Source organism: Pituophis catenifer, unplaced genomic scaffold (genome assembly GCF_029215685.1).
Source record: "Pituophis catenifer annectens isolate HBS135680 unplaced genomic scaffold, rPitCat1.0.hap2 SCAF_1, whole genome shotgun sequence".
In the NCBI taxonomy this organism is placed as follows: Eukaryota; Metazoa; Chordata; class Lepidosauria; order Squamata; family Colubridae; genus Pituophis; species Pituophis catenifer.
Genome location: NW_027256881.1, coordinates 352,428,011 through 352,450,041, shown reverse-complemented (window position 1 = coordinate 352,450,041; position 22,031 = coordinate 352,428,011). Strand labels below are relative to the sequence as shown.

General features: G+C 40.1%; 1 protein-coding gene across 1 annotated transcript; it reads left to right on the top strand.

Annotated features, from left to right (window-relative positions):
• The first annotated feature begins 7,009 nt into the window (after positions 1 to 7,009).
• LOC139308402 (vomeronasal type-2 receptor 116-like) lies at positions 7,010 to 13,721 on the top strand. Its single transcript, XM_070931920.1, has 4 exons — positions 7,010 to 7,663; positions 10,225 to 10,443; positions 12,508 to 12,637; positions 12,817 to 13,721. Exons 1-4 carry the CDS (start codon positions 7,010 to 7,012, stop codon positions 13,719 to 13,721), a joined length of 1,908 nt encoding a protein of 635 aa, XP_070788021.1.
• The last annotated feature ends 8,310 nt before the right edge of the window (positions 13,722 to 22,031 follow it).

Sequence of the window (22,031 nt, the reverse complement as noted above, 5' to 3'; positions counted from 1 at the left end):
TAGTTCCTTTATACCATAGAAAGGCATGCCACCCCATTAACAAATCATGTCCCTCCAAATTCAATAGTCTAATATTTTTCAATGTTATCCATTCTTTAATCCACATTAAATTAGCTGCTTGATAATATAATTCAACATTCAGTAATCCAAAACCACCCCTCATTTTAGCATCTTGTAACAGCTTAAATTTTATTCTTGCCTTTTTTCCCTGCCAAATGTATTTTGACACCATTTTGTTCAAATCTACAAAAAATTCCTTGCCCAACTTTATTGGAATAGTCTGAAAAAGGTACGGAATTCTAGGTAAAATATTAATCTTAATAGTTGCAATGGTACCTATCATAGATAACTGCAAATTTCCCCATTTCACCAAATCTTGTCCTATCTGTTGCTTAAGCTTATTATAATTATTTTCTTTAAGTGAACTACATCTCGTTGTCAAATGTATTCCCAAATATTTTACCTTGTTTGTGACCTGCATCTTGAAAATCTCCATCAGTTCTTCGTTTTGTTTTTTTAACATATTTTAGTCATTATTTTTGTCTTTTCTTTATTAATTTTCAAACCAGCAACTTCCCCAAACTCTCCAATAATTTCTATCAGTTTTTTTATTGATGCTAGTGGTTCTTCAATAATAAAGACCAGGTCATCAGCAAAAGCTTGTAGTTTATATTCTTCTTTTCAAATTTTCATATCTTTTATCTCTTTTTCTTCTCTAATATTTCTATTTAAAATTTTCAGTGTCCAAATAAACAACAATGGGGACAATGGGAATCCTTGGCGAGTACCTTTTTCTATCTCAATAGAATCAGTCAATTCTCCATTTATCATAACCTTCGCTGTCTGTTTAGAATATATAGCTTCAATTGCCTGAATAAATTTCCTACCAAAGCCCATCTCTTCCATTTGTAACATCATAAATCACCAATTCACATTGTCAAATGCTTTTTGTGCATCTAAAAGTATCAAAGCCATCTGCTTTTAAGGATGCACTTCATAATATTCTAAAGTATCCAATATTATTCTTATATTATCTCTAATTTGTCTTTTGGTAGGAATCCATTTTGATCTGAATGTATAAAGTTATTCAAATATCTCTTAAGCCTTTCTGCCAGCATTGAAGCAAAAAGTTTGTAATCTGAATTTAGCAAGGATATAGGCCTATAGTTTTTGATTTGTTGTGAGTCCGTATCTTCTTTATGGATCAATGTGATATAAGCCTCTGTCCATGATTTGGGTATTTCCTTTTTTGTCATTACTTCGTTCATAACTTCCAGTAATGGAAGATTTAAGGATTCTTGTAGCATCCTGTAATACTCAACTGGCAAGCCATCTGGTCCTGGTGCCTTTCCATTGTTCTGCTTCTTAATTGCCTCTGTTAATTCCATCATCATAATGCTCCTTTCCATCATCTCCTTGATATCCTTGGGAATCTGTGGTAGATTTGCTTTTTGTAAGTACCTTATCACTTTTTCCTCCTCTATTATCTCTTTTTTGTAAAGCTGTCTGTAATATTCTTGTATAATTTTCCCCATCTCTTTATTACCAAATTTACATTGTCCTTGGTCATCAAGTAATTGCATTATTTTCCTTGATTCTCTATCCTTTTTCAGTTTATAAGCTAGCCATCTTCCAGGTTTATTCACATTTTCAAAATAGTTCTGTTTGGTGATTCTTATTTTTTGAGCTAGATCTTCCTTTTCCAGCAGGTCTATTTTATGTTTTATTTTGTCAATTTTAATTTTAACATCTTTCTTATATGGATCTTTCTGGAATTCCTTTTCACATCTTTTATAATCGTCCGTTGCCTCTGAAGGCAAGCTGCTCTACTGGTTAATTGTCCTCACTGTTAGCAATTTTTTCCTTAATTTAATTTAATTTAATTTCCAATTTATATACTGCCCTTCTCCCTGAGGACTCAGGGCGGTGTACAGCCAAGATAAGAACATAGAATACAAATATTAAAAACAGTTAAAAATATATATAAATTTGGCCCGAAAGTTAAGAAGTCACAAACTGATTAAAAGAATTTAAAAATTTCTTCTTAAACCAGCCCGGCTTGCTGGAAAAGATGGGTTTTAAGGGCATGACGGAAGGCATTGAGGTCATGGATTCTCCTTCTCTCAGGGGGCAACTTATTCCAGAGGGTGGGAGCCCCCACCGAGAAGGCCCTCCCCCTGGGGGTCACCAGCCTACATTGTTTGGCTGATGGCACCCTGAGGAGGCCCTCTCTGTGGGAGCGCACAGGTCAATGGGAGGTCATCGGTAGCAGCAGGCGGTCTCGGAGATAGCTAGGCCCTATGCCATGGAGCGCTTTAAAGGTGATAACCAACACCTTGAAGTGCACCCAGAAGACCACCCGGAGCCAGTGCAGCTCGCGCAGGAGCGGTGTTACATGGGAGCGCCATGTTGCTCCCATCACTACCCGCGCTGCTGCTTAATTCCAGGTTGCTTCTTTCCTTGATTAGTTTCCATCGATTCTTTCTTGTTCTGTTCTCTGGTGCTTTGGATAACAAGGTGACCCCCTCTTCTTTGAGGCAGCCCCTCAAATGGTGGAATACTGCTATCATGTCCCCCCTAGTCCTTCTTTTCTGTAGACTGGCCATTCCCAATTCTTGCAACCGTTCTTCATGTGTTTTTGCCTCCAGACCCTTGATCGTCTTAGTTGCTGGGCTTTTTTTTTTGCACTTTTTGGAACGTTTCAACATCTCTTTTTGTAATGTGGTGACCAAAATTGGATGCAGTATTCCAGGTGTGGTCTTACTGAGGATTTATAAAGCAGTACTAATACTTCATACCATTTTGATTCTATGCCTCTGTTTATGCAACCAGGGATTTTCCAACATCCCCCTGTCTATTATTGTCCTTTATGGTTTTAGTTCTGCTCTTATAACTTTTAATTCTTTTTAATAATTATTATATAAAGATTTTAAGTCACAACTGTCTCCTTTAAACACAGTTTTTAGTGGATTGTTGTATGTTGCAACATACAGGGTGTTTCTGAATAAGATGGGTAGTCATATAAATTTAATCAACCAATCATCAATTTCATCCCCTGTTGTGTGAATATAACTAAACTAGTTATTCCGTCTGAACATTGTTATGATTATTAGTGTTCAGCTGACTGCCACCATGTCTCATTCTATCTGAACCAGGGGTGAAATGCTCCCGGTTCGGACTGGATCACCCGATCTGGTAGCGATGGAGGTGGGTGGTTTGGAGAACTGGTAGCAAAAATCCCTGTGCCACCCCCCCCCCCCACCATTGCCCAGCTGAGCCACACAATCATCAGAGGCTTTTTTTTAACATTTAAAAGCATTTTTTCTACAACCTTTGGCCGAAAAAATGCTTTTAAAAGTTAAAAAAAAAGCCTCTGATGATCGCGCAGCTCAGCTGGGATCATCAGAGGCTTTTAAAAGCATTTTTTCTACAACCTCTTTGGCCGAAAAAATGCTTTTAAAAGAAAAAAAAAGCCTCTGATGATCACACAGCTCAGCTGGGATCATCAGAGGCTTTTAAAAACATTTTTTCTACAACCTCTTTGGCTGAAGAGGTTATAGAAAAAATGTTTTTAAAGGGAAAAAAAGCCACTGCCAATCAGGAAAATCAGCTGGGATCGTCAGAGGCTTTAAAAGCATTTTTTTTACAACCTCTTCAGCCGAAGAGATTGTAGAAAAAATGGTTTTAAAAGTAAAAAAAAAAAAAAGGTGGCCATGCCCACTCAGTCATATTAACCCCCCCCACCAGGCCACGCCCACAGAACCGGTACAAACAGAACAAATTTTACATTTCACCACTGATCTGAATATATTATGACACAGGCCAAACTCCATCTGATGTGCAGGCGATCACTTTCTTGTAGGCCAAAAACTCAACTTCACCTTGACTTGAGAGTCCATCTGCTCTGTGGATTAACAACAAGAGACACAAACATGTTTTTCACTATCTGATGTTCAAACAGCATCTATTGCTAAGAGGGTAGGATGATTGCTTCTCTGTGATTATCAGAGCAGTAATTCTTAAAGTGTCCCCTGTGGATTTCAACCCACAAAGATTTTCCAAGGAAAAACCTGTTCTGGGTTCTCCCTTAGCAGAAAACCTTTCCTTCTCTTTCAAAGAGCTATTGTCTTGGTTTGGTGAGACTTATCTGATCATGTCAGAGCCCAAACACAGATCAGAGAACACATGGTTGATATAACATTAGTTTAATGATAGATTAGTCTTGCGACTTTATCATTAAAATAAGATAAGATAAAATAAAATACAGCACATAGTCTAATTTCAGATTGAAAAGGTAAGAGGAAATAAAATGATAAAATAAAATACAAAGAGACATCAGATACATTTGCCCTGAGGCCATCCAGCTGGCAAGACTGTCTCAACTATGGAAATCTGATGAGATTTAAAGGGTTGCCTGCAATTCTGCTTAGGCACAAACTTTGATTTGTGATCTAGGAAGGAAGGTGAGAAGAATGACTGGGCTGCCTCTTTTGCTGCTGCTGCTGCTCTTCTGGCTCCTGCCTCCAACTTCTGCTAAGAAGATGCAAGCCATATGTGTGCCACAAAAAGGTTTAAACTTTCAGAATACATGGGAACATTACAGAGCTGGTGATCTAATTATTGGGGGAGATTTACCCCTGGCAGCTCCTTCGCTCTTCGTTGACCCAGATTTTCAAAATGACCCACTCCTGCTTATTGATAAATTCTTGTAAGTTTCACCTGGAGGGGAAATATTTTTTTTCTTTTGACTTTTTTCTTTGTTTTGGATTCAGAGACTTCTTTCAAAAATAATTGTTTTAGTGTTGTCTTCAATGTCTTTGTGTAATTCAGATATTTGTCCCTTTCTCAATAAAGAACCAAACTCATGAAATGAGCCAAGGTGGCGCAGTGGTTAGGGTGCAGTACTGCAGCTACTTCAGCTGACTGCTAGTTCAGCAGATCAGCGGATCAAATCTCACCGGCTCAAGGTTGACTCAGCCTTCCATCCTTCCGAGGTGGGTAAAATGAGGACCCAGATTGTTGGGGGCAATATGCTAGTTAGTATACTGTCTTTGGTGTAATCTGCCCACAATCCTCGGAGAGTGGGCGGCATAGAAATAGGAATAATAAAATAAAAATAAATAAATGGGCTAGAATTTTGAGTCTTTCCAGAAGATCTCATCAGGATGATTATAATGCATATAAAGGTGGGGAGGGCAGCACCTTAAAGACTCTGCTGGCTTAGTGAAGAAGTTGATTTATAATATTAATCTGGACACAATATCATGGTAAAGAAAAATCTCAATTCTCAACCCTTTTCCAAGGTGGGTTACAGCCAAAATCCCTCAGTTTTGGAACCAGCATTTCTCATGAATTATATCTTCAGTAAATCTGTGCTATGACACCCTCCCATCCCCCACTGGAGTCTTGTGGTCATCAATGACCAAACCTGAAGAAGCTGCTCCAAGAATAACACAATCACTAAAGCAAAGGGAAGAAAGGGGGGTGATAGAATTGTATAAAATTCTCCATGATATGGAGAGAGAGCTTTTTTCCTCTCTCACTAAGCTATAGAAATAATCAAGGAAAAAAGTGAGAAAAAACTCAATGAAACTTTTGCTGATGCAAACTAAACCAAAAATATGGCGATGCAAACTCTATCAGCAGACACTATCTTCCTTTAATGTTCCCCAATGTTTTATTTTCACTGTAGCGCCATACAACCCAAGAACTTTGAGAAGTTCCTGGCCTTGATGTTTGCTGTTACAGAAGTCAACAAGGATCTGGTTCTCCTCCCCAACATCACTCTTGGCTTCCACATTTATGACAATCACAAGACTGAGAGGAATAGTTCTTTATTCAGCCTCTCTCTGATCTCCACACGAGGCCAAATGATTCCAGGTTATAAATGTGACCAGAAGGATACCCTGCTCTCTGTCATTGCGGGTGACAACCCCAAGTCCTCAAGGCTGATGGCCTCCATCTTCAGCATCTTCAAGGTCCCACAGGTAAGGGGAATACAATAAGGAATGGACAAACAACAGAAAGACACACCGAAGCCAAAGTTGAACATGAAGTTCTGACAATATGACTTAGATAATCCTTCCTATAGTTGAATTTATTTTTTATATTTTATATATCGAGATACATTTTACATAACCACAAATAAATATTGATATACTTTTCAAAATCATAACTCTTAAAGTCACCATAAAGTGTTCAGAGACTACAGTTGGTCCAGAACGCAGCCGTGTGAGCTGTCGTGGGTGCACCTAGGTACACCCACATTACACCAATTCTCCACGAGCTGCACTGACTCCCTATTGGTCTCTGGTCACAATTCAAGGTGTTGGTTATTATCTTTAAAGCCCTACATAGCTCAGGGCTAGGTTATCTTCGAGACTGCCTTCTACCGCATAGCTCCCAGAGACTGGTAAGATCCCACAGAGTTGGTCTCCTCCGGGTCCCATCAGCTAAACAGTGCCGGCTGGCGGGCCCGCGGGGGAGGGCCTTCTCTGTGGCTGCCCCAGCTCTCTGGAACCAGTTACCTCCTGAGGTCCAGACCATCCCCACCCTATTGGCCTTCCTAAAAGGGGTGAAGACCTGGCTTTTCCGGCAGGCCTGGGGCCATTGATCTCACTCTTGTGATCCAGCGAGATCCAGCCATGAATGGTGTGAATGAGTTTTAATGTTTTTAATTTTTAAATGTTTTTAATTAGGATTTTAAATGTCTTGTGAGCTGCCCTGAGTCTTTGGAGAGGGGCGGCATATAAATTCAATTAAATTGAAATTGAAATTGAAATAAAACTTAACTTTGTTTTTGAAAGAAGATTCTCACTTTCTCTAGCTTGGTGTTGGCTTTGAGTTCACTGAAGGAGACAGAAGAGATTATCCTTCCTTCTTCCGGATTAATCCCAGTGAATTTGCTCAGTATGTGGGTTTAGTCCAGCTGCTCCTGTATTTCCAGTGGAACTGGGTTGGGCTGGTGGCCGCTGACGATGACAATGGAGAACATTTTATCTCAGCTGTGATGCCAATGCTCAAGGAGAAGGAGATCTGCCTGGCCTTCACTATAATGTTGAAAGTTGATTTTTCTGATATTCCAATGTCGAAATTAGTTCATATTTTCGACACTTGGTCTAAAGGTGAAGTGATTATTCTGTTTGGAGATATCAGTACTACTTCAAATGTACAAACGATTCTGTTTGTATATGAAAAATGGAGAAAAAAATCACTTCTGAAAGTTTGGATCTTTACATCCAGTTGGAAGCTTAATGTGCTGAACTCTCGATATATATTGAAATCTATAAAGTCCTTCCATGGGGCTTTGCATTTCAGGGACCATACAAGGGAAGTCTCAGAATTCAGCCATTTTCTCATGTCTTTAGATCCTTTGAACCCACGAGGGGATTTCCTTCTCCCTCTATGGTGGGAATATGTCTTTCACTGCAAGATCCACAAGCCAGGCATGATGCCTCCAATGGGGAGAAAACCATGTACAGGAAAAGAGAATTTACAGAATCTGCCATCTTACATGTTTGAAACAAGCATGACAGGTGAAAGTTACAATATCTACAATGCCATTTATGCTGTTGCACACGGACTACATGGAATGCATGGATCCAGGGGGCGACCAGCCATGCTAAGACTTGGAAAGAGGTTATCAAATGTCCAGTCATGGCAGGTAATCTCTGTGATTGTTTTTTTTTTTAATCCATTCCTCAGCTCTTTAGAGACGAAGCTCCCCATGTGTATTTCTTGAAATAAATATCTCTATGGCATCATAATACTGCATAAAATCTGCATCAAACCAGATTAAAATGGTAATTAAAAAAAAACAATCAAACAAATTAAGTATAATATTTTGTTGAAAAGGGGTTGAAGGGGCGGGGTTGGGGGGAAGAGAAATAAACCAAACCAGTTGTCCATAAGAAAAGATCTTCCTAAAAGTTCTTCAAAAGTCTTCAAAGGTTGTCTGAGTTTTATAAAATGGTCATCCAAGGGAGGTAGCATCATGGCATTGGACCCGGGTACCTTCGAGACCGTCTTCTGCCACCAGTAGCCTCCCACCAGCCAGTCCGCTCCCACAGAGAGGGTCTCCTCAGGGTGCCATCAGCCAAACTATGTCGGCTGGCGACACCCAGGGGGAGGGCCTTCTCTGTGGGAGCCCCTGTCCTTTGGAATGAACTCCCCCCAGAAATTCGCAAAATCTCTGATCTCCGTGTATTTCACTGTGCCCTCAAAACCATGTTGTTCCGCCAAGCTGGGCTATCAATATAATGATTTTAATTGGTTTTAAATTAAATTGGGTTTTTAAATTCGGGGTTTTATAAATTAGGCCTACTATTTAATAATTTTAATCAATTTTAAATACTGTCTGTCTTTGTGTTTTTAATTAGGCTGTACACCGCCCTGAGTCCTTCGGGAGAAGGGCGGTATAGAAATTAAATAAATAAATAAATAAATAAATAAATAAATAAATAAATAAATAAATAAATAAATAAATAAATAAATTCCAGAGACAAATTCCTTGTGTGTCCAATCACACTTGGCCAATAAAGAATTCTGTCTGTCTGTCTGTCTGTCTGTCTGTCTGTCTGTCTGTCTATCTATCTATCTATCTATCTATCTATCTATCTATCTATCTATCTATCTATCCGAGATCAACAGAGAACATAAAGCAAGGTAGCAATTCTGCCAGAAGCTACAACCTTCCTAGTGGGCATATTGGCAGTTTCCTAGCATTGCTTGCTGCATTTTGATTCCATAACAATACCTAAACAAGTTACAAATTACCCATTCATTCCATGTTCTTTTAATTGTCCACTTTTTCAATCCATAAAGGCAGCATAACCACCATTCCTTGCTAGCCTTTGCTTTTAAGGATTGGGAATTCTGGTCCATTTGCCAGGACATAACCTCCTTTTATCATACACTTAGCCATATATTATCCTCTCCCTTCCAGCCTTGATACTTCAGTAGCCTTTTAATGTTCCATTTGGTTGAGTTCCTCCTCCGTCACACAGTTCTTGGGGAGAAACAATTCCTTGTGACCAGAGGGCTGTAGCTGGTTTGCATCTTAGGAAGACTTGTATGGCTTAAGGCTCTGATACACCTTACTTACTTAGCTGTGGTAAATTCAGTGTCTGCTTGCTCACTCCACCAAACACCTCCTTCTTCTTTTAGTTCTCCACCACAATGTCCTTTTCCTCTTCCACCGGTCTCCTGAGTCTTTTGAGTAGGGTTTTCTTTTTGTAGTTTTGCAGGTATCTAGTCTCATGAAATAGGAAGATTAGGGCTGATGTGATAGCAATCTTCCAACATTTGAGGTGCTGTCACAGAGAAGAGGGGCTCGACCTATATTCCAAAGCACCTCAAGTAAAAGATGGGAGATTATCAAAGAGAGATCCAAGCTAGAATCAAGGGGGGGGGGGAATTCATGATAGTTAGAATAGTTAGAAACAGAGAAAACTGACAGCAGTGATCCATTGAGTCTGCACTTTGTCTTTATTCACTTTTTGTTTCTTTTTAATTTTATTTAGTTCTTTAATGATTTAATTGTTCTTTAGTTATTATTTTTATTATTGATTTACTTCTATTTTTTTTTTTTTTGGATGAAGGACATCTTTATCCCAAGCCTACTTAAAATCAATTACTGATGATTGACTGACTATCTCTGTTGGAAGTTGGTCCGAGCTTCCACTACTGTTTCTGTGAAGTAATACTTTGATATTTTTGTAGGTAGATATCATTCTCATGAAATGGTGGTGAAGAAGTCATGATACGAAATGCCCAATGTGAAAAAGAAAAGTTTGAAGTTTTTGGGAAGGACTTAAAAATTGGGTGTTATTCCTGACTGCTGAGATCTCCATCAAGGAACCCCTTTTAGATTCTCAGATATATACAAACCTCCTAAGATGATGGCCATCACAAAATGATAGAAGCCATAATGTCTCATTTGTGTCTTTCAACTAATTATTCCAATTTCTGAATGTCTCTGTCAGACCTGAAGCCATTTTGGAAATCTTCAAGGCTGCCACAGTAAGACCTGTTGCAGCTGTGGGAACTTAAGGGGGTGGGTGGGAGATAGAGATAACTGGGGCTTTGATTTGGGTAGGGAAAACCTTGGGTCCTTCACAGTCAGCTTCTTCCTAATAAATTCTTACTTTAAGGAAACTCCAGGCCTCAGAGTTTTGATTTCGTTGGGTCTGTTACTTTGAACCCTGACAGTCTCTTTTCCCTCAGCTTCTTCCCTATTTGAGGAATGTCCAATTCAACAACAGTGCTGGAGATGAAATATCCTTCTCAGAAGATGGACTGGGATCTGCACGTTATGATCTACTTAACTGGGTTCTCTTCCCCAATTTATCTTTTTTCCCTGTGAAAGTTGGGCACATTGATCCTGGGGCTCCCCCAGGCCAAGATTTCACCATCAACTCTAGTTCAATTGTCTGGACAAGAAAGGTGAGCTGGAAGTTTAAATGAATTCAGTAAAAGACAAATTCTCTTCTAGGGATTCAAGATATTCTCCTTACTGTAAAACAGGTGACCGAATCAAAGCTTCAGCAAGTATTTGATGAAAAACTTGTTTTTCATGTAACATATTTGAGGTCTGGTTTGTGACAGATGAAAAAGGATGGAGATCAGGAAGAAATTCTGGTTGAAACCCAGGATACTGATGGAGCAGCCAAGAATGGTTTACATGGACCATTCCCATTCAGTTGGATCTCCATCACTGTTTGCTTCAGAAAAGCTGTAGCTCAATTCACAAGGCTTCTTTAAAAAGAAAAAAAAGTTTTATTAAATTTTTCTTTTACATACATATTTTATGAACAGAGTATTGACTGGGTCACATCTTATACAACTTATAACATAGTTATGTATTGATATCTATTCCAATCTTCTTTTTTGTTTTTATGTATTTCAATTTCTGCCGTAATATTCTCTTTCCCTACTTATTTATCTTATCTTAATCTCTTCTTAATGCATAATATATAAACATTATTATCTATATAGTCTCTTTTTTATTTCCAGATAATATCCATTTCAAATGTTGGTCCAATCCACTCCAATTTAAAGCTTTGTTGCATTTCACCTCCTATAAAAATCGAGACCAAGCAGTTTAAAATGTAACAAATACTTCTTAAAGTTTCTCATAGTTCTTTCAGTGATCAAGGTCACTGCTGTTATTTCCTTCAATTTTCAGGCCCGTCATTGTAGTGCTTTCTTTCCACCAGCAGATGTCTCTCTCCAATCCACAATTCTCAGAACAACAAAGTATCAAGCTTGCAAAAGTATTTTTAATCCACATAGAAAATACTTTCTCTCAAATTTCTTTTCCTTTTATTGTTTTTAATTTCTCCCAATTCAGTTTTAAATCCAGTTGTAAAAATTTCCTTTCTTGGGCTTTAATATTTTGATCTCTTCTTTGTTCTTCCTTCAATTATCAAAACTATCAAAAATATTTCAAATCCTCATTAAAAAGCACCTTTCCTCAGGTTTCTTTTTCTTGTATTGATTTTAATTTCTCCAAATCCAATTTTAAATCCAAATATAAAGTTTTCTTTTTTGGGCTTTAGTACTTTAACTTTGTTCTTTGTTCTTCTCCCTCCATTAAAATTCCCAACTGTCAATTAGCTGCTCATTTCCTCCCAGGGAAAGGGAGGAAAAAGTTTTAAGAACTTAAAAAAAAAAACTTTTAAAGTTTTTTTTTTATTTCCTTTTTTTAACCTCTGAGTTGGCCAATGAGCCCTGGTAGCGCAGCCGACTAAAGCACTGTTATTAACATCAGCTGCCTGCAATTACTGCAGGTTCGAATCTCACCAGGCTCAAGGTTGACTCAGCCTTCCATCCTTTCTAAGGTAGGTAAAATGAGGACCCGGATTGTGGGGGCAATAAACTGACTTTGAATAAATATACAAAAGTATGAAGGCTATTGCTTAACACATTGTAAGCCACCCTGAGTCCCCAGAGAAGGATGGCATATAAATCAATTTTTTTTAAAAAAATCATTCACCTGGTACCAGTACTCCATTCAAACACCACTCCTGCACAAAATTTTATTCCGGTTACCCCAGGTTCAAAGCGGTCATTTTTAATAGCTGCCACCCATACCGCTGGTTTGAAGAGCTGCCTCCAAACTTCCGAGGAACTTGCCTGTCCTTTTGGTCATCCGAGGTGCCTCTCCTTCACTGTCCCTATAGGACAGTTCTGGTCCGAAGGACAACAGTTTGTCTGGCTGTATTTTTGTAGGGCTCACTAGAGCCCGCTATTTTCCAGCCAGTCTTGCCGCGATGCTTCCGGTTTCTCTCACAAGCCTTCTTTTGAATGTCAAGCCCCAGTTCCAATCTCTAGAATCCATTGGTAGCTTAGAGTGGCACTAGCCTTAATCCCCCAGGAGTTTTTCCTGGTTTCTGTTAACCATTGCTTTTGAAGACATTCTGACAATGGAAACAGAAATGTACAAATGAATAAATAAAGCATATTAATTGCCGAGATCCTTTTAAGCATTTCTCTTTTCTCTTGTAGAAGGTGCCCTTTGCCAGGTGTGGCATGAAGAGGTGCCATGCAGGAGAGAGGAGAAGAGTTCCAGAGGGTGAGCAGGTTTGCTGCTACCAATGTGACCCTTGTCCAAAAGGGACCATTTCTAACCAGACAGGTAGAGCACATTTTAATTGTAGATATTCCAGGATCAAGGAAACCATTCAAAAGAAACAAACTTTGTTGTCATTTTGTATCACTTTGTCTCAGGTTAATCTATCCTCAGGATAATCAATATTGAAGGATGATTTGTCCTTTTCGATAGACTATCAAATGCAAAATGACTCTTGATTTCAGATGCAGCTTCCTGTGATCCCTGCCCAGAAGATCAATATCCCAACATGGACAAGGACCACTGCATTGCCAAGAAGATCCATTTCCTTGCCTATGAAGAGCCTCTGGGATATGCTTTAGCTTCACTCCAACTTTCTCTCTCCATGATCACAATGGGAGTTCTGGCAATTTTCCTTAAACATCATGATACACCGATTGTAAAGGCCAACAACCGAGATCTCACCTACATCCTCCTGGTCTCCCTCCTGCTCTGCTTCCTCTGCTCATTCCTTTTCATTGGTCAACCTGGGAAGCTCACCTGTCTCTTCCGACAAACTGCTTTTGCCATTCTCTTTTCCTTTGCAGTTTCCTCTGTCTTGGCAAAAACTGTCATGGTGGTTCTGGCCTTCATGGCTACCAAACCAGGAAACCAAACCAAGAAACTCTTAGGAAAACCACTGACCTACTCCATTGTGTTAGCCTGTCCCCTGGTCCAAGCAGTTCTTTGTGCCATCTGGCTAGTCACCTCTCCCCCATTTCCCAACTTGGACTTCCACTCCTTGATAGGAGAGGCCATCTTGGAATGTAATGAAGGCTCAGCTTCAATGTTTTATGCTGTCCTTGCCTACCTGGGTTTCCTGGCCTTCATCAGTTTCACAGTGGCCTTTCTGGCTAGGAAATTGCCCGACAGTTTTAATGAAGCCAAGTTCATAACTTTTAGCATGCTGGTCTTTTGCAGTGTTTGGATCTCCTTCCTCCCCACGTATTTGAGCACCAAAGGGAAGGCCATGGTGGCTGTGGAGATCTTCTCCATCTTGGCCTCTGGGGCTGCTCTCTTGGCTTGTATCTTTTTTCCCAAATGCTACATTATCCTTCTGAGGCCCAATTTGAATTGTAGGGAAAACATAATGAGGCATAAGAATGTCTGAAATGCAAGGATTGGAAACTTTTGTTTTTGACTTTTGGGCATTTTTGTATTTAATCTGATTTCTTAAAAATTATGAATATTAAATAATTGGTAATAAAAGTATGTAGCTGGTAGCAATATACCAGTTTATCATCAATAATCCCTTACCATTTTATTTTTCTTTAACTCCTGTTGAGGCCCCTTTGATCTTGAAAATAAACCTTGATATGAAAGATGTGTTTAGTTTACAGCAGGAGAGTTCCCCACTTTATTTATTTTTATCAAAAGAGTCTTTAGAAATGTCTTGGGCTCACTATTAGCCTTTTTAAGGAGATTTGTTTCCCTAGGACTCTGAGGCTTTGCTGAGTTCCAATTATGAAGGAGGAAGGATGGGCAGAGAATGGGAGGAAGGAAGGAAGGAAGGAAGGAAGGAAGGAAGGAAGGAAGGAAGGAAGGAAGGAAGGAAGGAAGGGTGAAAATTAATGGATTACATGATGACTCGTTCATTGTTAAATAGAGTGGATGATTTTCTCTTGTTTAATGAATTTCAATAGCAGATGCTTAAAACTGGTTATTTGGTTAGCCAAATTTCTGTGTACTTCAATATATAGAGACTGTGATACGTTGTCTAAGGACACAAATCATTTGCAACAAATGTTCCATAGATTATAGATACCTACTGATTGTGAATATGTATTTGAAAAATAATACATCAAACACCAAGATAGTTGTGATTGACATTGAAATGGAGTGAAGAAATTAAAATAAGTGCTTGTCAGAGAACCCCAGAACCTCTTTCTTTTTTCAAATGATCATCTGGATCAATTCACACCTTAACAACAGGTATACGAACACTTATAAGGTGTGCAAGTGGATATAAAAACATGGCAGATAATCTGTTGTGAGCCTTGATGTAAAATCAAAGATGAGACTGAGACTGAGGAAGTGAGGTTGGAAGGAGCCAATGAGAATCTCTCAAATGAATCTGATAAAAAGAGAACTATTATGTGGTGTGCATGTTTTTTTGGAAGCAATGGAGGTCTGCAAAGAGGGGAAAGTATGGAGAGTTATAGGGGATGATGTTGCCATTTGGATCCATTAGGCAGGTGTATTCCTCAAAGTATAGATTTAGTAGGCATGTTGTATAGGCACATCTGGGGAAAACCCAAATCTGAAAGTTCTGGATGAATGGGAAATGATTTGGAATAAAAACTATATGTTAACAAAATCGGCAGTCTATAAAGAAAATCAATATAAAATGCTCTATTGTTGGCATCTAGTGCCAGCAAGACTGGCTAAAATATATCCAAACCTAAGCCCCAAATGCTGGAAATGCAATTATCATCAAGGTACCTTCTTTCACGCCTAGTGGACATGTCCCGAAGTGAGGAAGTATTGGATCAAAGTACAACATTGGTTACAAGACCTAACAAACTGCAAAATTGAGTTAATTCCAGATACATTTTTCCTAGGTATACTAAAAACCAAATATTCCAAAGAAATAAGATACTTGATTTTACATATACTTACCGTAGCAAGAATCACATTTGCACAATATTGGAAAGAACATAATTTACCACCAGAGGGACTGATTATTCAAAAAGTATTTGAATGTGCCGAAATGAACAAATTAACGCTAGAATTAAGAGAAAAAGACAATTCAGAATACTGTGCGATGTGGGGAAAATGGTATAGGTGGACAGATAAAAGAAACAAAAATAAGTAATATTTATATGAAAGTTTAAGAGGTATTTACATGTATTGTATACAATGTGCTGATTATATGAACTGTTAATCCAGTTTCTATAATTAATGACACTGTCTGTTTGAACATGTATTAGTGTTTTGGAAAAGGAAAATTTACAATAAAAAACAATAAAATAATTTGTGTGTCGTGATAGAGTATACAGTAAGGATGGAGAAAAAGAGTTGAACAATTATAAGGTGTGCAAATGGATATAAAAATATGGCACATATCTGTTGTGAGTGTTGATGAAAAATCAAACATGGCTAAGGGGAGACCAAGGAAGTCAAGGTTGGAAGCAGCCAATGAGAATCTCTCAAACGAATCTGATAAAAAGAGAACTATTATGTGGTGTGTGTGTTTTTTGGAAGCAACAGGGGTCTTTAAGGACTCTTGATTTCAGATGGAGCCCACTGTGATCCCTGCCCAGAAGACCAATATCCCAACAAGGTCAAGGACCACTGCGTTGCCAAAAAGCTCCACTTCCTTTCTTGTCAAGAGATTCTGGGATACATTTTACTTTTTCTCTCCATGATTACATTAGCAGTCCTGGCAATTTTCTTTATGCTTCGAGACACACTGATTGTCATGACTAACAACCAAAATTTCACCTACATCCTCCTGGTTTCCCTCCTGCTCTGCTTCCTATGCTCTTTCTTCTTCATTGATAGACCCAGGAAGCTCACCTGTCTCTTCCAACAAAGTACCAGGGAAACTGATTGTGGAACACCATATTAAGAAGAAACCATCTCTATTATCACTTTCTTTAATTATTGATATTATTTATATTATAAATGATTTAGCCATATATTCTGCTACTAATTAATTTCAAATATTGATTGATGTTTTGAATTGAAAATTTTGAATTATATTTTGACATAAGTATTTAAAAACTAAGTATTAAATGATTTAATAGCATAAGGTTAACACAATTGATATGTAAGCCATTAATAGATTCAAGAATAATATAAATCTTGTGGTAAGCAGGAATGGAATAGACAGAGTGATAGTTTGGGAGTGCTGGAAGGAAATACAACGACTGCAAAAAAGTGGGGAGGTTGGTTTAACCTGGTGACAAAGGTGATGAGTATTCCTAATTTAACGAGAATTGTTACAGAAAGGAGGCAGGCAGCCCAAGCCACAACAGTTGAACTGAATCCAGCAGGACAAAGGTCTATAGAAGAAATGATGCAAAGAGAAAGATCTAATTCATTTAAGGACTTACAACTAATGTTACAATCAATGCAAGATGTAATGCTGAAAAATCATGAGGATCTGAAAAGAGAGATAGGAGAAGTGAGGAATGACGCCGGAGAACTTAAAGAAAAGATGAAATCGATGGACGATAAATTTGAATATTTCCAACAGCAAATTATGAAAAATGAGCAGAAACGACAAGAGATGGAAGAGAGAATGGGAAGGGAGGAAAAAAGAGTGGATGAAATGAATGAAAGATTAATACAAGCCAATAAAGATCTCGAAATGATGGTTATCCAGTTAGAAATAAAAAAGACAGACCACTACTTACGATTTCAAAATGTGAGAGAAGATAAAGGTGAGGACCTACTGGAGATGATGGTGGATTTATTGGCAGGAGCTCTAGGAATTGGAAAAGAAGAGATGGCTAATGAAATGGACAAGATTTACAGAATCCACACTATCTATGTGACAAGGCATAATTTACCCAAAGAAGTTCATATTAGATTTGTCAAGAAATTGATTCGAGACAAGATATTACATAGAACGAGAGACGACCCAATAGAATATGGAGGAAAACAACTAGTGGTACTTAAACAAGTGCCTAGAAGGCTGAGAGAACTAAGACGATCTTACCAAACTTGATTTTCGGGTTTTCCAGGCCAACCGGAAGTCGGGAATGGGCTGTTTCCGGCCTCCGGAGGGATTCCAGGGGGGGTGGTGGGGTGGGACAGCTGTTTTTGCCCTCCCCAGGATCCTAGAAAGGCTTTGGAACCTGGGGAGGCTGAAAAACGGGCCTTCCGGTCCCACTGGAAGTTGGAAAATGGGCCATTTCCGGCCTCTGGAGGGCCTCCGGGGGGGGGGGGAGAGGCTGTTTCGCCCTCCCCAGGCTCCAAAAAAGCCTATGGAGCCTAGGGAAGGCAAAAAATGGGCCTACCGGGCCCACCATGCCATCACGTGCCAAAAGCGGGGGGAGTGAGGGGTGTGTGTCATATGCTTATGTGCATGGGGGTAGGGCACATTGAATTATGGGTGTGGGCATGTGCATGTGCGACCCCCTCCACACTCCCCCTGCTTTTGGCATGGGACAGCAAAAAGGTTGGCCATCACTGCCATATATATTAAAAAAATAGGCAGAATGATCACTGAAGATGTTAAATTAATTTAACCTTTATGGAAGGGTTGTCTAAAAACTAGTTGGAGCCAGAAAAATTAATCTGCTGATATGGAAAGGATACCGTCACTGATAAGAAAAAAACTGCTGGACTGGATGGGGTATTAAGCCTTCAGTCAGAATAGAGCTGGAAGGGACCTTGGAGGTCTTCTAGTCCAACCCCCCTACTCAAGCAGGAGACCCTATACAATTTGAGGCAAGTGGCTGTCCAGTCTCTCCTTAAAAACCTCCAGTGATGAAGCGCCTTACAACTTCTCAAAACTCCAGATTCTCTGAACGAGGATCGGTTGGTTGATTTAAAAATATCTTTGAGGGATATTAGGCATCAAAAAATGAGGTGACAGCTTGCACTCAGTTCCATCTTTTGAATGATAACAGACCCAGCACGATAAAAATGCAAAAAGAATTTGACAACCTGGCCTAAATCTTCCCCCTTTTTAAATGTGGAAATTTTAAATTTTTAAATTTTAAATTCGTCTTTTTATAGGGGTATGGGTAAGGCATTTTAAATTGGGGAGCCATTTTAGATTTAATTCTGTTTTAAACGTATTTTAATTGTTTATATTGTATGTTTTTAACTTTGGCTGTGCACCGCCCCGAGTCCTTCGGGAGAGGGGGCGGTATAAAAATCTCATAAATAATAATAAAATAAAATAATAATAATAATAACCTTTTGAAGTCGGTTCACTTCGATTGCATCCTGCCATAAAAGGAGGGGGGGGAGGGAGGAGAGTAAGGGGATATTGGGGGGGGGTGGAGGGTTGGTGGTGACAGGAGGCACCAGAAATGCCAGCATGAAACAAGGCCTGGCAGATCCAAGGACCCTAAGCGTGAGAACAGAATGTGAATTAATCAAGGGGAGAAGCAACCTGGAATTAAGGAGAACCTTCCTAAGAGTGAGGACAATTAACCAGTGTGACAGCTTTCCTTCAGAAGTTGTGGGTGCTTCATCATGGGAGGTTTTTAAGAAGAGACTGGACAGCCGTCTGAAATGGTAAAGGGTTTCTTGCTTGAGCAGGGGGTTGGACTAGAACAGTGGTCCCCAACCCCCGGTCCGTGGACCGGTGCCGGGCCGTGGAGTACCTGGCACCGGGCCGCGCAGCAGCCGGGGGACATAAACACTGCAGCGCAAAGGCTCCTGGGCCGTGCGCAAAAGCTCCTGGGCCGTGCGCAATGGGCCGTGCGCAAAAGCTCCTGGGCCGTGCCCGCACCCCTGCGCGCGCTCAGCGGGCCGCGGCGATAAAAAGGTTGGGGACCACTGGACTAGAAGACCTCCACGGTCCCTTCCAGATCTTTTATTCTGTTAGGTTTTTTTTTTTTTTTAATTTGATTTATATGCCGCCCTTCTCCGGAGACTCAGGGCGGCTTACAGTGCGTTAAGCAATAGCCTTCATACTTTTTGTATATTTTATACAAAGTCAGCTTATTGCCCCCACAATCTGGGTCCTCATTTCACCTACCTTAGAAAGGATGGAAGGCTGAGTCAACCTTGAGCCTTGGAGAGATTTGAACCAGCAGAAATTGCAGGCAGCTGGTGTTAATAACAGGGTGCGTAGACCACTGTACTATCAAGGCTCTTTTAAGCAGCTCCCATCCTATTCTCTTCAAACATCACTCCTCCAACAGTTGTAGAAGTCAGCAGCAATAGCCTTACATTAATTTATTCTTTACCTTACTTAATTTGATTACTAAACTCTTGTCAGTTTGGCACTGAGGTTTCCTCACTTCCTTTCCTGCATTTGCTCATTGCACAAAGTAATGGATCGTTTCTTGGATAATAGCACAAGCTCAACATTATGTCTTAGCTTCAGGGCATTTTTGGATATACGATTTATTTCCAGAGTTTCCTCACCCATCTGCTTCCTGTGGTTTTTGAGCAAAGAGGCCACGTTATTAAACGCCGATTTTCTCTCCTTGCAAGAACTGCTAATTTCCTCATTTTCAGCCGGACCGATCTGCAAATATTAAGCCTCCCTGTAAACCTGCAGACTTTTGCAAATGGTCCTGTCTCTTAAAGTTGTTGATTCCTTTTACAGCCAGTCCTTGATTTGCAACAGTTTATTTAGTGACCGTTTCATAACATAACATAACATAACATAACATAACATAACATAACATAACATAACATAACATAACATAACATAACATAACATAACATAACATAACATAACATAACATAACATAACATAACATAATGGTAACAGAGTTGGAAGGGGCCCTGGAGGTCATCTAGTCCAACCCCCTGCTCACACAAAGTTAGACTATTGAATATAGAATAACAGAGATGGAAGGGACTTTGGAGGTCTTCTAGTCCAACCCCCTGCTTAGGCAGGAAACCCTACACACTTCAGGCAAATGGTTGTCCAATCTCTTCTTAAAAACTTCCAGTGTTGGAGGACCCACAACTTCTGGTGGCAAGCAGTTCCACTGGTTAATTGTTCTCACTGTCAGGAAATTTCTCCTTAGTTCTAGGTTGCTTCTCTCTTTGATTAGTTTCCACCCATTGATTCTCCTCATGTGTTCAGATGCTTTGGAGAATAGCTTGGCTCCCTCTTCTTTGTGGCAGCCCCTGGGATAGTAGTTTTGCAAGTTTTTAAGAAGAGGTTGGACAACCATTTGTCTGAAGTGGTGTAGGGTTTCCTGCCTAAGCAGGGGGTTGGACTAGAAGACCTCCGAGGTCCCTTCCAACTCTGTTATTCTATTTCTATTTCTAAATCAGTAACCCATTTTAAACCTTACTGAATTGAGCAGATTATTCCCAAAGTCAAAGTGTTTTCATTTATAAAGAGCAGAGTTAGATATATTATGACAAATAGGTAAATAAACAAACAAATCATTAAAGTGCAGCTGAGGATGAATAAGCCAAATGCTATCAATCACGAAAAAAGAATCTTACTCTCTATATTAAAGAATGGCTTTTGAAAAAAACTTTTTAAAAATATTGAAATTCAATCAATGGCTATGGCAACGCTGTATGTTCTACTTTGCTGGAGATTTGCATGATACTTTATTTTATTTTATTTATTTATTTATTTGATCAAATTTGTATACCGCCCTACTCCCGAAGGACTCAGGGCGGTGAACAGGCACAAAATAAAACACATAGATACAAAAGTTAAGAGCAGAATTAAAACCAAATTAAATATTTGAGCCCAAGACAATTTAAAACATCCCAAAAATTTAGAACAAATTTAAAATTTCAATTTAAATTTAAAAATTAAAAAAAATTAAAAGGGGGGAAAGGTCAGGCCAGGCCTGCTTGCTGAAATAGAAAGGTCTTTAGAGTGCGGCGGAAAGTACGCAGGTCCGGGATCCTACGTATCTCCGGGGGGAGCTCATTCCAGATAGTAGGTGCCCCCACAGAGAAGGCCCTCCCCCTGGGGGCCGTCAGTCGACATTGTTTGGCCGACGGCACCCGGAGGAGCCCCTCTCTATGAGACCGTACCGGCCGGCGGGAGGTTGATTGTGGTAGTAGGCGGTCCCGTAAATAGCCAGGTCCTAAGCCATGGAGTGCTCTAAAGGTGATAACGAGAACCTTGAAGCGCACCCAGAAGACCACCGGGAGCCAGTGCAGCTCGTGCAGGAGAGGTGTTATGTGGGAGCGCCATGTCGCTCCCATAACCACCTGCATGACCTTACTCTGCACCAGCTGGAGCCTCCGGGTGCTCCTCAAGGGGAGCCCCATGTAGAGAGCGTTGCAATAGTCCAGGCAGGAAGTGACGAGGGCATGAGTGACTGTGTGTAAAGAGTCCTGATCCAGAAAGGGACGCAACTGGCAAATCAGGCGAACCTGATAAAAGATCCTCCCGGTCACGGCTGTCAAATGCTCTTCTAAAGACAGCCGTGAGTCCAGGAGGAAACCCAAGTTGCGAACCCTCTCCGTGGGGGCCAGCGATTCGCCCCCAATAGTCAGCGATGGCGTCAACTGACTATATCGGGACGTCGGAAACCACAGCCACTCGGTCTTGGAGGGGTTGAGTCTGAGCCTGTTTCTCCCCATCCAGATCCGCACGGCCTCCAGGCACCGGGACATCACTTCAAGGGCATTGTTGGGGTGGTCTGGGGTGGAGATGTACAGCTGGGTGTCATCAGCGTACTGGTGGTACTTCACCCCAAAACCACTGATGATCTCACCTAGCGGCTTCACATAAATGTTGAACAGGAGGGGCGAGAGGACCGACCCTTGCGGCACCCCACATATGAGGGGCCTCGGGGTC

Excerpts from the sequence above, each read along its gene's own strand:
- LOC139308402 (XM_070931920.1), top strand. The coding sequence starts at position 7,010 with ATGCCAATGCTCAAGGAGAAGGAGATCTGCCTGGCCTTCACTATAATG. Across the intron at positions 7,664-10,224 it reads CAAATGTCCAGTCATGGCAG|CTTCTTCCCTATTTGAGGAA; the intron begins GTAATCTCTGTG and ends CTTTTCCCTCAG. Across the intron at positions 10,444-12,507 it reads CAATTGTCTGGACAAGAAAG|AAGGTGCCCTTTGCCAGGTG; the intron begins GTGAGCTGGAAG and ends TTTCTCTTGTAG.